This window comes from Pyrus communis, chromosome 4 (assembly GCF_963583255.1).
Source record: "Pyrus communis chromosome 4, drPyrComm1.1, whole genome shotgun sequence".
NCBI classification, from domain to species: Eukaryota; Viridiplantae; Streptophyta; class Magnoliopsida; order Rosales; family Rosaceae; genus Pyrus; species Pyrus communis.
The window spans coordinates 16,307,330-16,321,277 of NC_084806.1; the positions used below are offsets into that span (position 1 = coordinate 16,307,330).

General features: G+C 37.7%; 3 protein-coding genes across 3 annotated transcripts; 2 read left to right on the forward strand and 1 right to left on the reverse strand.

The window, feature by feature from the left end:
• Positions 1–51: 51 nt before the first annotated feature.
• Positions 52–2,962, reverse strand: LOC137731497 (uncharacterized). The gene is made up of 2 exons (XM_068470616.1): positions 2,592–2,962; positions 52–867 (listed from the first exon to the last, which is right to left on the reverse strand). Exons 1-2 carry the CDS (start codon positions 2,949–2,951, stop codon positions 349–351), a joined length of 879 nt encoding a protein of 292 aa, XP_068326717.1. The 5' UTR covers positions 2,952–2,962; the 3' UTR covers positions 52–348.
• Positions 2,963–9,941: 6,979 nt separating this feature from the next.
• Positions 9,942–11,592, forward strand: LOC137732104 (small acidic protein 1-like). Its single transcript, XM_068471396.1, has one exon. It carries the CDS (start codon positions 9,946–9,948, stop codon positions 10,237–10,239), a length of 294 nt encoding a protein of 97 aa, XP_068327497.1. The 5' UTR covers positions 9,942–9,945; the 3' UTR covers positions 10,240–11,592.
• A 651-nt stretch (positions 11,593–12,243) lies between these two features.
• Positions 12,244–12,795, forward strand: LOC137732773 (uncharacterized). The gene is made up of 2 exons (XM_068472048.1): positions 12,244–12,461; positions 12,546–12,795. Exons 1-2 carry the CDS (start codon positions 12,244–12,246, stop codon positions 12,793–12,795), a joined length of 468 nt encoding a protein of 155 aa, XP_068328149.1.
• Positions 12,796–13,948: the final 1,153 nt, after the last annotated feature.

Consider the following 13,948-nt stretch of genomic DNA (forward strand, 5'->3'; position numbering starts at 1 on the left):
ATTCCATAAGACAAATACCAAATTCCACCGTATGGAATGAAATGTCAAGTGTACTGTGAAATTGTATTTGGAATATATACTATATATGATGGCGTACAAAATAATAATTTCTTGAAGAACGCCAGCATCCGAGTCAGGTGTATACAAAAAATGGCTAAATTATGCCATCAGAATATCATTGATCTAAGATTCAACCGATTCCTTCATCTTAGACTCAGCTGATTTATTGTGGATCCCTGAAGGCCGTGTAACAGCAGACGGAAAAATCTTGTAGTAGTTGATCCGAATACTTTCAGGCAAACCAATCGGAATACTACAGGTTTGAGACTAGTGGTTTACATTCTCTATTCACCAAAACATCTTTGTCCATGTACCCAAAAATGGGAAAACAGCAATCAACAATCTTAACAGGAGAGGTGTGTCACTATTACTTTCTCTCCGACTCAACTTACCCTTCCCCATCGGCTTTCTTCGAGATTGCCTCCGTGCAGATTCCATTCTTTCAAGATCATCCCATCCGCCTAAAGTCGATGCATCTCGACCACTACTATCATCTGAAGCATCATTTCCAACTACCCAGGATTGATAACCCATTCTTTTGTCACTAGTTTCCTGCTCTTCATCATATTTTTCTTTTTCTTTGGTTCTAGCATTACCTACAGTGCTGGCAAAAGGTTTCCTTCTCCTCTTGGTCCTGGACTTGCGTTTCGGCCTACTTTGTGTCCCTCCCCATACCTTCTCAAATACCAGTGAAAATGCTGACTGAACAAGGGGGAGTGCTAACGCCATTAGGAAAGCTTTCGGACCCGTAGACAGCAGCAAAGATATGATAATAGCTGGAAATGCCCAACCATACGATTTGAACACCTGCACCAACCAAAAAAGCGAATACATTGGACATTTTACACCCATAAGAACAGATTCTAAAATAGGAATAAACCAGTAAAAGTATACTAAGAAAAATTAGACCCCTCTGGATGTCAAATTTTGACTCAGGCGATTTTTCATCTTCAGCCTCGGGATTATGGTGTTCATATTTTGGTCCCTTTTTATTTTGGTAATCACTTTATCAAAATGCTTATATATTCAGGAACTCAATGGTATCAGATATCTAATTGACCATTTACGTCATGTGATCAACAAATGGGAAGCAGAGGAACCGAGCTTAACTAGTTGCAGAAGAGCATGTACAGGACAAAACCAGTGTCATTTTTGGTCTGGATGTCGTTAATGTAAGGGATCCACCGTGCTCAACCAGACGGCATAATTGTTTGTCTTGGGAGCAAGGCATTGTTCATTATAACAGTTATACAAAGCACAAACTATTCGAGCAGTTTTCTCATTGTTTCTTTTGAAACCAAGTACCAAGTGTCAATCTGACCATCCAGAACAACCCCAAGCAAATATATTGATTCCCTCCAATTACTGCAGCTGTTCATTTCTATGAAAGCACATTAAGGTATTCATTTTTTACGCTTCGATGTTACGCTTTGCTCACTCAGACTAAGGCTCTCCAGTGATTGTCTCATACCTTAAGGTGCCTTCCCATAGCTGCAATAATGGCTCATCACGATACCTTTCATAACTTTCATTAGATGTTTCTCAGGAAGTGCCACATTGTGCTTAACATCAGTTCTCATCCAATTTTTTTTTTTTTTTTTTTTTTTTTTGTATTAACACATTGACCTCAAACTTATTAGGAGACTTACACGTGCAGAAAATGTTAGGATAAAGGGCCCAATTCAGCTGTAGAAAGCACTTAGGGACTAGGCTAACATAATAGGATGTGAGAGAAGTTTCAGAACAGAAAGGAAAAGAAATCTGCTATGTAGTCGAAGACCGAGGTGATGAAATATTACTCTATAGCACTTTCCTACTTAAATGTCAACAGGTTGTTGAAATGTTACATCTATAACTTGATCTTAAGCAAATTATGTTTGAAGATGGAACTGGTTAACTTCAAAACTCTTGATACAACACAAATCGAGAAGCCAATAGTAGACAAAGACACACACAATATCGATTTCACTGTCTTCACATTGGTTTCTGATTCTATCTTTTGCATATGAACCTTATAAGGAGGGAATTCAGCACTTACATGAATGCAAGTAAAGCTATCTATCATGATCCTTATTCAATTAATCAAACTATTGATGCATTCTGTTTCTTAATAATTTTTGTTCCTGGACGAGTCAAACATGTTTACAGTAGGCTCTCCAAGTAGACTAGGGAGTAGTCAAATTAGCTAGAGCAGCGTGCTCTCCTCTACACGGAAGTTTGAATCCCCTCCCCCACAATTTAGACTAGAGTCATTAGACTGATTAGAATATTGCTCCAATATTGATGCGTTCTAATACTAAAGCATGGGTGAGAAGAACTAAAGTAATCTCCCCAATTAGAGCTGGGCATAGCTAAGTCGGTTAGAACAATGTGTTTTTTTTTTACTGCATTTTAAGTTTAAATCCCTTCTCCGCAGTTTAGATTAGACTAATTAAAATATCGCTTGAATAAAAAATTAAGCTCTCCAAACTTGAAGCACTCCCAAATCCAAACTTCACATAAATAACCAAAAATGAAGTGAAGGTTACTACCTTAAAAATCCAGACGCTATCAATGGCATCCTCCAAGATTCCACCCGAGCCTTCCTCCTCCATCTCCGACGACTCGTCCGACCACCACCGCCTTTTCTTCTTCCCTTCCCTTCTACTGTACTCGTAATCTTCTTCGTCTTCTTCATCGTCGTCGTCATTTTCTCCGTTGCCTTTGTCTCTGAAATTGAAACCGAATCTTTGGGAACGAATGGTTTCGGCATTGGAGTCCCAGCGACGGTAGCTAGGAGCGTAGGAGCGACTTAAATGGGAGGAAGGAAGTGGGTTTTGACAGATAAAGTGAAAGGAATATTTGTGTCGCCATGGATGAGGCTGTGCTGTAAGGAGGACACTGCTCTCCATGCGTAGTGTGAGCTTCCATCTGCCACGTTCTCGTTATCTTTTCTCCGATTAAAACTCTTTCACTTAATACTACTTTATAATATTATTTATTTTTATTTGTGAGTACGAGATTTTAAATTCGATTTTTATTAAAGATGAATTTGAACTATAGTGTTATTAATCCATTGTGAGACGCCTAAACACTCTCCAACTTTATTACAAAAAAATAAAGGTTAAATACATTAGTATATTCTCAAACTCACGAGTTTTATTTAACCTTGGAGAAACCAAATAATATTTTGATAATCAACTCGTCTTTCACTTTATTTTCAACTACAAAACTATTTATGTGGCTCAAGTGTGACCCATTGTTGTTGAGATGTGTGCTGTCATGCGGCTAAAATGTTTGAAAATAATATTTTTGAATTTAAAATTCTTTTTTTCAAAATAGAAAAGTAAAACTTTTAACAATTTTGTTTTCAGTCATGGCAAACATCTCAGCAACAATGGTACTTATTTGTGCCACGTAAATTGTTTAGTAGATTTATTCACAAATTTTGACAATAGTTGACAAGTATGAAACGGTTCAATTTTAGTGGATTAAGTGGCAAAAGTTGAATTTCAAAAAATTTAGTGATACGCGAGTTGAATTTCAAAAATATACAAAAGTAAATAAGCAAAAAATAAATTCTTTTGTAGTTTGAAATTTTAATGAAAGGAGAAACTTACTAATTCTTGGTCTAGTAGCTGTGCTAGCTTCTCAATGAGTCACTGTTAAAAGATGTCTCAAAGCCTGAAATTTTCCGTCTAACAAAAACGTATGAATACTAATTAGTTTAGTAGGTGTTGATCTCTCCATTCGTTTTTGTATGTAGGGGTAGACGTACAATTACTAGTACGCCTATTGTGATTCCCATTACAAGAGTCAAAATAGGAACAAGAACTTAGAGAATTTCATAAACTTATTTTAAAAATTCTAATCTAGAAAAAGAATCAATATTTTGTACTTCCTGTGTATCAATTATCATTTCAACGATTAACTTCTTGCAAACAACTTCTTGGTGACGGTACATGTAAATATCTCTGGTTGCGAAAATGACGAAAGTACTTTGTCATAAGCCAACTTAACAAATTTGGAATGAAATAGACGAAACATGGTCAAACACGATGAAATGTGAATTTCAAAGAAGTTAAGTTGTGACAAAATAACACTCGTGTTTTCTTTTGGGGCAAACGGGTCATTAAACCTTCAATTTTTGGAGGGTAAATAGGCTTGGAAAGTTTAAGTTAATGTTATGATACGTTTTACCAATTCCATTCCCTATATATTCCATGACTGTAGGCTTTTGACTCTCATGGTTGGCCTGTACTTTTTACCCTCCTCCCTCTTTTGTTTTCATATTCCTTCGGCTTTAGCCTCAAGAGATCAAGAGAGAAAGAAGAACAATTTTGACAAGAGAGGACGCTCCATCAAGGATATATAATTCCATGCATATTTCGCAGGTTTGATACCTTTTATTACTAATTGTTTTCTAATGAACACATTGTGTTTTGGTCACTTGTATTTTTTTGATATATTAGGGTTAAAGATGGTTGTTTAGCATATCATCATAATCACATGCTTTGCTATTCACCTTCCATTCCAAAGTTTTTTTTCTTGGTTTGTGTTTCAATCCGTTTTGAAGTAAAATTTTCATTCTATGTGATTGTGACAATACGTGACTTGTTAACACGATCAATTCACTCAAATTACAAATTGTGGTGGCTGACAAATCTTTATGCTTAAGAGAGGATTTAGTGTTTCCATTCTTAAGAGATAATCCATCATTTATGGTCACTATGGCCGAATATTTTCGAGATGTAATTAGTCACGTATCATAATTTCAATGGATCAATAAATCATATATTGTCTAGTTATTCTTGCATGATTTTTGTTTAATTTTTATCATTGGGAGTGGTAGGATACAGAATTGGGGGACCTCTTCAAACAATGAAAAAAAAGATATCACTTAGCTGGTCTTGCACATGATTTTAGGGTTTTTTTTTTTAAATTTTTTAAATTTTTAAATTTTTAAAATTTGAATTTATTTTAAAGGATAAGTACGAATAACTACTCTACCTTTTAGGGTGATTTTAGGTTTCAAGCTTTTAAAAAATTCCAACTAACTACATAATGCTTTGAAAGTTGGACATACGTTAGGTCACTAGTTTTAAATGATGAAGTCACTAGCTCGTCATTTATGGAGTCTTAAATCTCCAAATCAACACCTTTGAACCCAAATTTTTTTTGCTAAAATGAGTTGATTGGGGAACTCATAGCTCCAATAGATGACTGAGAGTTAAAATTCATTTCAATATTTTTGCACGTCGTTACTTAATGATCTAACAAATATACGATCATCAAAACATTAGGCAGTTTTTTTGTAATATTTTGAAAAGTTGAGACCCATTTAGAGCCTATATTAGTTAATCCCATATTCAGAGGAAACTAATATTAACTGAAAGAAATAAACACAAATGGGATTCCAGCAAGGCTTGTCATATTTTTTATACATCGATATTTTACGCTAAAGAGAGAGGGAATTCGGCTAAACCACACAATGGACAACTTAATTTGGTATCAAATTTGTCATCCACGAGATTCGAACTTAAGACCTCTCACTTCCAAGTGAAAAGAAATTCCACCAGATTGTAGTACTGAATGACTATTATATTAACACCTCACATATTATTCAATATTATGTGGGGTGCTTGTGGAAGACAATTCAACCGGTTAAACCCAATGACTGTAAATAACCGCCCGGATGGGCAGATTTGAAGATGAAAATTTGGCTATTTTTCGATTATTGGGAGAAACAATGAATATGATTCGGTTACGGTTTCATATATGATTATAGGGTTCCACTATTCATATCCGTCTCCAAATCCTCCTCTTGTAATATAACACAACTTAGGATTAATTACCTAAAGTCCCCGAACCTTTTAGTGTCATTCCAAATTGGTCTTAACCTTCTTAAACATTCCAAACAAGTATCCAACCTATTAAAAATGTCACATATGTTAAGCCCTAGTTAATATTTCAAACATAGATTATATTCAAAACCCACCAATTGGCTATATCATGGTCAACATTAATATTAGTTGGCTCAAAATCTAAATTTCAAACATAGATTATATAATGTAGAACCCCATGATCAATTAAGTATTGATTGAATTAAAAATGAACCCAAATTGAAATTACATTAGGAGGGCAATCTCCTAACAAATAAGAGGGTTAAGAATTCAGTTAGGGTTTCAAGAAGTTATTTCTTCCCATTTGATTCCTTCATTTACCGATTCTTGGCTCGTAAAGCTTCTAGTTCTTCTCTGTGGGTGGTGACAATGGTGGTGGCCGCATCATGATAGTCCATACCATTTCATCAACCTCCATAACATTTTTCTCGATGTTGGTGGCTTGAGTTGTAGGATGGAATTGGTGGTGGAGTTGGTGGTTTTGTGTTGGGTTTGGAGGTGATGGCATGATGAAGTGGTTTTGTATTGAAATTATTTGATAATTTGGGTCATCTTTCTCCGGTAATGATTGCTTATTTGCTTTTGTCATCCCTCTTTTTTTTCATCAGACTAATTTGCCTAATTTGCTGCCATATTTAGCTTATCATGAACACCTCTATAAAGTATTGTTATGTTTTTGATGATATAAATGTAGATATTTAAGGATGGAATTAGAAACTATTAAATTATAAAGTGTTAATTGAACAAATAATTTTTTTTCATTGACGAAGATGTATATAATTGTTAACCATTGGAGAATCAGTTACTCCGTGGGTATGATTATAGATAATTTCTGATGGTTAATTTGCGATTATGGATATGATTAATTTCGTGGTTATAGGGATGGATATGACATTTCGGTTCCTAAACCTAGCTGGTTGCCAGTAAAAAAGCATTCCAGCAAAATCTTAAATTGATTAGAAAAAGTAAAGTCCTAAAATACTGAGTTAGTGGTCACTTAATACTATTGTCTAGTGGTATAAAAGTCTTATATTCGATTCTCACCAAAGATGACCATTGTTAGTGACACACCCCGACCGAGATCAGGGAGTGCTGGCCGTCACACGAATGTGACGTAGCCATGTGCGCGTGCGGAAGCTATTAAGATAGTAATATAAAAGTACGAATAATTAAAAACTAACTAGCATACAAAGTACTAGTGTATGTGAGACACAATTCAGAGCAAGTCTACAACAGTCCAGAAGGAAAAATGCGACATATATACACCCAAAGGTGACCCTACAATGGTGAGTGTCTGTCAGAAATGCCGGGACGCCCTCTGGGATAAACCACCGAACTTGCTAGACCACTAGAACCTGGAGGGGCGCAAAAACAAAAGCGTGAGTGGGCAAAAACAAAGCTCTTTGAAAACTCTTTAACAAAATACATTCTAACCCCTCGCCGTAAAACCTGTATACTTCCCAGAAAATGAACATATATACGTATGTATAGATATGTCAATCATGCTCCATGATATGCCATTCATGCTCGAGAATATGCCACAACAGAATCTCATAATAAATGTAAATGCTCAAGCGTAATCACATCAATAACATATAATCTGGCAGCCGGAAGTCACCTAACGTGACCTGTACGGCTGCAGATAGAGCTCCAATCTCAACTCAATATCTGAATCTGCACACGAGTCGGAACCACCTAACGTGGTCTGTACGACAGGACTGGGTGTAATATATACGCTCTAGTGCTACGATCACGTGAAGACTGTGCGAATAATCGCGGGTCACCTACGAGTCGGAACCACCTAATGTGGTCTGCACGACAAGGCTTGCACCTAACTTGGATCCAAGGCGAGCGTGTGGTGCGGGTGAACATCACGTGAAGGACTATGCCCTGGCCCTGGGCGGGAGCACTAACACCGGGGTGCAGATTATGAGCTCTCTAAGCATTTCAAACTACTATTGCATAACAACATGAATACCGCTTACCTGGCACTTACCTGTGCGTCCACAGCACCAAATACACATATAGATATATATGTATGCCACTACTAATACATGCGATGATGCGTAAATAACATTCATATGATGCATGGCATAAAACAAATAACCTTTTCTATTAAATTTCTGGGAATTAATATGTATATAGGTATATACGGAAAACAAAAGCCCACTCACTGATAATTAGAAGGGTCGTAGGCCCCCTGCCTCGAGTGTGTACGCTCGTTCTCGGAATACGAATCACCTATACGCGAAAAAGCTACGAAAACGTTAATTTAAAAGCACCTAAGCAACTTCTCGTAATAACTTCTCATACATTGCTCAAATTGGACAAATGAATATACCAACGTGCTCTACACAACCTCAGGATCACACCCATATTTTTAAAATAATTTTTGGACCACGCACGCGCCCCCACGTGCCGTCCTAGGCACGGACCTACGCGCCCCCACGCGCGGCCACGTGCCATGCACACTGACGGTGTCAACTGACGCCGTCAGGAATATTCCGTTAAACTGACGGAATATTCCGTTAACCTTAACTGACGCCGTCAACTGCCGTTAGGAATATTCCGTTATACTTAACGGAATATTCCCCTTTCTTCTCCGGCGAGCCTCCGGCGCCGGCGACGGCGCCGGAAAACTAGGAAATTTTCAAACTTAGTTTTCTCCTTCGTTTTTCAACCATTTTTCACGATCTTTATACCAAAATGAAGCTTAGGACTAGTAGAATCACGATAGGCTAGTTTTAAGGCCTAAAAATCACACGATCATACCTGCAACAACGATCCAAGTTCAGCCAACTTTGAACAGGACGATCCCGACGTCCAAACTCGACCAACGAAACACTCCCAAGCTCCTGGGAACCTCACAAACACAACTACAAGCTTAGAATCTCCTAAAACAAGCTAGAATAGGTTTGCATGAACAGTGCTCAAATCGGCCATGGTGATATCGACGTGAAAATGGTAGTTTCCTTACCTGAAAATGGTACCCCTGAACTCCTCTCAGCCTCACGAGCACGAGGGTGGTCTTGGTTTCTCGATTGGTGAAGATTTGAGTATGTTTGTGTGTATGTCCATATGTAGAAGAAGAAGAAGAAGAAGAAGAAGAGAGGAACTCGGGGAGAGAGAGAGACAGAGTGACAGAAAGTGAGGGAAAGAGGGAGGGAATCCCGGGGGAGTGAGGGTGATGTGTGAGTGTGTGTGGTCCTACAACTCCACACTACACAAAACTACACGTAAAATAACGAACTAGGGGGTAAAATTGTAATTTCAAATGTACGTTCCGATATTTCCGGGACGAGATGTTACAGTTAGCTCATTATAAAACTTAGCCCATTCCCCCATTCCCCCATTCCTCTTTTATTTATTTATTTGTTAAACGACAGATTTGTTAAATTAGATATTAGATTAGGAAGCCGACAGAGTTTGAACCTATACCGTGGTGTAAGGGCTATACTCATTTTTACCATTATGGTAGATGACCACTTACACCTTGCCACCTCTCTTAGACCATCTCCAATGGTTGGGTTAAAAGCTAAATTTTTTAGCCCGAAAAATTTAGCTTTTAGCCCAGAAACAGTTTTTTTGCTCCAACCGTTCTAGCCTAAAATTTTAGCCGGGATTATTAAAGAATGAACTTAGGCTATTTTTTTTTGTTAAATTAATTTTTAAAAAAAAAATAGATATGTCAACTATCGTAAATTAATTTTATGAACATTTTAATCTAAAAAAAATTTAAATTCCGATAAATATTGGGTGGAGTTCACTCCGATTTCTAGGCTAAATTTTGGGGGAATTTTGGCATTGGTTTAACATTTAGCCCAAAATTTCCCCTTGGGTTGGAGTGGGTTTGGGGGGAAATTTTGAGGGGTAATTTGACTTTTAACCCACCATTGGAGTTGGTCTTAGGTAGATAATATGGTTGGTTATAAAAAAAAAAAAAAAAAAAAAAAAAATACTGAGTCGGTGATAATTTCTACAAAAACAGAATTAAAGAAAGGACATGTCGTCGTCAAGAGCAAGACAAAATAAAAAAGCGAGCACTCCGGCAGAAAGCCAAAACGTGAGACGTTCCATAGCCATAGCTTCCGCAAGGCAGAGGCAATTTGAAGTGATGAGGCCAACGGCGATGGACTTCTTCAGCGACATGGACGATCAGGGCTCCACCATGGCCATGGACGTTGACGACGTCGACCCAATCGAGGCGTTCGGCGAGGGCATCAGCGAGAGCAAGCTGGCCGGCGCCGATTTCTTCAACTCCTTCCAAGACGATTTCGACGACACCGACATCAACTGAACCAGCGAGCGAGATCGTCTTCTTCTCCTTCGTAGCCATGCAATTATTGATCTGATTTGCTCTATTTTCTAGGGTTTGGAATTTGAAGATTAGGGTTTAGAATTTGATTAGGCGAAAAAGGGATTTCCAGCATTAATGGTTGGATGGTTATTGTGAAAAATTGGATATATACAGATATCGATTGTAGTGTGTGTTTTTGCAATCTGTGATTGTTCTGTGAATGATTGATGAGTTTTCTTCTATTTCAATCTCTCTGTGATTTGCTGATAAATGAGTCTAAATCCGATTATGTTAATCGGTTGCTTATATCTGTTAATGCGAATTCTCTGTTTAGATTTTGTTAGTTTTCTTCGCATTATTGGGGCTTTTGCAAATGGTGTATGCTGTTTAGTATTTACCTTTATTTGTGTTGCTTGGAAGTGTGAGGAAAAGGAAAAGAGAAGTAGTTGTGTAGGTTTCCATCGAATTGATGGGAACGATTTAGCGATACATAGCATTTGGAACGTTATGTTTCCATGCTAATTCTTGCTTTGTATGAAGTAGTCGCGTGGAATTATGGTTTTACTCTGCAGCTTTGTTACATGTGCCTTGTCCATTTTGTCTATGGTAACTGGGTATCATCCGTTTAATCTCTTGCATATATGCATTTGATCCGGGTGGATGCTTTGGCATATTTGTTGGCTCTGTGTATGTTTATTCATGGTGGTTATGTCGTTTATCCTAATTTCCCCTCTCGTGCTCTTTTTCTTAGGTTATGTGCCCTATTTCAAATTCTAGGTGCTTATGAATTGAGGGTGAAACCAGTTGGGGTCTTGGTTATCGTTTTTGCCTTTTGAGGAGTATCTAGTTGGAAACTTGAGATGATGAGTTACGGTGTTGTCTGGGACAGAGACTTGAATTACAGTGGTCTGGAGTATGGTGATATTTGAAATGTGGATTAAGCGGATGGTGTTTCTTGCATTCTATAATATGAGCGATATTTGAAATGAATGACAAGTATATTGGAAAGTGGCGGGAGTGGGAGCTGGTTCCAAGAAAAGGGATTCAACAGCATCAACTCGAACCGCGTGGCTAAGAAAAGCAGACATCCATAACCGTAACAGGATCAGAGGCAACCACCATGGCCATGACTCAATTCCATGGGCATGTTTGAACCCGAATTTATCCGGAACCGGAGGAAGAAGCAGCAGCCATGGCAATGACAATGTACACAATGTTCGACCGCCTTGGACCTAGAACGACAGACTGCTCTGAATCGCACTATGTCTTTGCGGTGCTAAACTGCGCCTGCTTGATTGATTGAGGTTGGAGAAGAAAAAGCAAAAAAATGTATTGAAATCCAAAATTCCGACCTGCGGGATTACTATGGGTTCACCCGACTACAGTCCTCTGCTAAGGTTGGATTGATGAGAGCAGTTCCGCCCCCCAAGGCTATTCACTATTTGATCCACTTAGTGAACATTAATTACCTTTTGCATCTTCATCCCTACACTGAATAACCTTAGCAATAGACAATAAAATATTAATATTTTATTTATTTATAAAATAATATAAAATAATTTAATTTATAATATCGGATAAGATTTTTAATTGTTTAATCGTTTTCGTTGCGTCACGTGTTATTATCCGAAAAGACAATTATTGGTGATGGGACTTCGATAAGATTTTTATCCAATGCTGTCGTGCCACGTGTCTTTACCTTTTTAAAATCGTTGATGATAGATTTTCGATAAGATTTTTAACTAATTACGTCGTGTTATGTGTCACAATCTGTTTACAATATGTGAGGATATATTTCGATCATATTTTTAATGAATGACGGCATGCCACGTGACATTATCTACAACCTAATCCTTTCTGAATCCTCTATATAATTCACCATCCATTTTCAGAAATCTCATATCAATTTTCTGAAGATCTCTATCATTATTCATAGTTTATGCTTCATTTTTCATCAAAATCAAAATTTGTATCATTATTCATCGTTTATGCTTCCTTCTTACAATGCCTTCTTCTTCAAGGATGATGTGGGAAATCAATCAGCAAGAGGAAGAATTGTTTAACCAATCAGAAGGAATGTTCAATCTCCAGGTGGCCCAAAATGAGAGGGAAGAGGATGAGGAGCGTAGAAGGAGAGATGACAAAGCACATTCCTATCGAGTCATCCAAGCTGTGGCTCAGATCTCCAGGCCCAGCCGTTCTGCAAACCTTGATAGAAGCAGGCAATGACGAGGTATGGATCTCTTGAACGATTATTTTGTCCGTAACAGTGTATTCCTTGATACGTACTTTAGATGTCGTTTTAGAATGGAACGACATTTGTTCAACAAAATCATGATTGCTGTTTGCAACCATGATTCTTACTTTGTGCAAAAGAAGGATGCATTTGGTGTTATGTGTCTCCTTCTTGAGCAACAAATTACTGCTGCCTTGCGGATGCTTGCATATAGAGCATCTGCAGACCAAGTGGATGAGATAGCGAGGATGGGGAAATCAACCATTCTTAAGTCCCTGATGAGGTTTTGCAGAGTAATTGAATCTATGTACACCACATAGTACCTTTGAAAACCTACTGACATGGACTTGCAAAGGCTTTTGAAGAAGGGTGAGATGCGAGGTTTTCCTGGGACGATTGGAAGCATCGACTGTATGCATTGGACTTGGAAAAACTGTCCAAGTACATGGCAAGTTGCTTATGGGGACAGAAAAGGAGCAAAAAGTATCATTTTGGAGGCGGTTGCATATTTTGATACATGGATTTTGCACATATTTTTTGGGGTTTTGGGAGCTCAAAAAGACCTCAATTTCCTTACCCAATCCCTAGTGTTCAATGATGTCTTGCAAGGAAAGGCACCAAAAGTCATGTACTAGGTCAATGGACGTAAGTATGACGGGCCATACTACCTAGCAGACGACATTTACCCAAGGTAGTCAACGTTTGTCAAGTAATCATTCTTGAAAGCACTCACTTTTCTCTTTGAAGCCTTCTTAGCTTAAGGCCTAATTGGATAATGGGTCGATCCCGACGCTTGTTCAAAGGGGTGTTTCGGGCACTTCTTCAATGTCATCTTCATGAACATGTCCACAGGTTGAATGATCGGGTGTAGAGTGTAGAGGGGTGCTGTTCATGAAAACTTCTAGACGGATAGACACAACTCTGAATTTAGGACAATCTTTGACAATATTCCAACATTCCCACCAGTTGAATGATTTGTTTTTGCTTTTGGTTTTGACATTATACCAAGCTTGTGCTTGAAGTTCCTACACAATGCGGGAGAAGAAATAATTACAATGAAAGTAGGTAACAAATAAATAATACAAACAAATAATTATAATGAAAGTAGGTAACAAATAAATAATACAAACAAATAATTATAATCAAAGTAGCTAACAAATAAATAAGATAAAAAAATAAATAATATGTTGTTACCTGATCCGCTAAATTTTCCCCACTTTGAAGATTACTACTAGCTTGTGCCAATGCATCTTTCTACGTACTAAACGATTGGCTAAGTAATTTCCAACGACTGGACATTGATTCTTTGGTTTTTTTTCCACCCATTTTCTCAAGATAATTGGTATGAATAAGACTCCATATTTCTCGCAACTATATCTCATTACCTGTAAGCGAATCATAAGTAACTTCAACCCAGCTAGTACACAAAGCAACATCTTCAAGAAGTGTCCAATTCGTATGTGCATCATGAGT

Bases quoted from the DNA above. Each gene is read 5' to 3' on its own strand.
- LOC137732104 (XM_068471396.1), top strand. From the start codon at position 9,946: ATGTCGTCGTCAAGAGCAAGACAAAATAAAAAAGCGAGCACTCCGGCA.
- LOC137732773 (XM_068472048.1), top strand. From the start codon at position 12,244: ATGCCTTCTTCTTCAAGGATGATGTGGGAAATCAATCAGCAAGAGGAA. The intron at 12,462-12,545 runs GCAATGACGAGG...ATGTCGTTTTAG, and splicing joins GCAAACCTTGATAGAAGCAG to AATGGAACGACATTTGTTCA.
- LOC137731497 (XM_068470616.1), bottom strand. From the start codon at position 2,951: ATGGAGAGCAGTGTCCTCCTTACAGCACAGCCTCATCCATGGCGACAC. The intron at 868-2,591 runs GTAGTAACCTTC...TGGTTGGTGCAG, and splicing joins ATAGCGTCTGGATTTTTAAG to GTGTTCAAATCGTATGGTTG.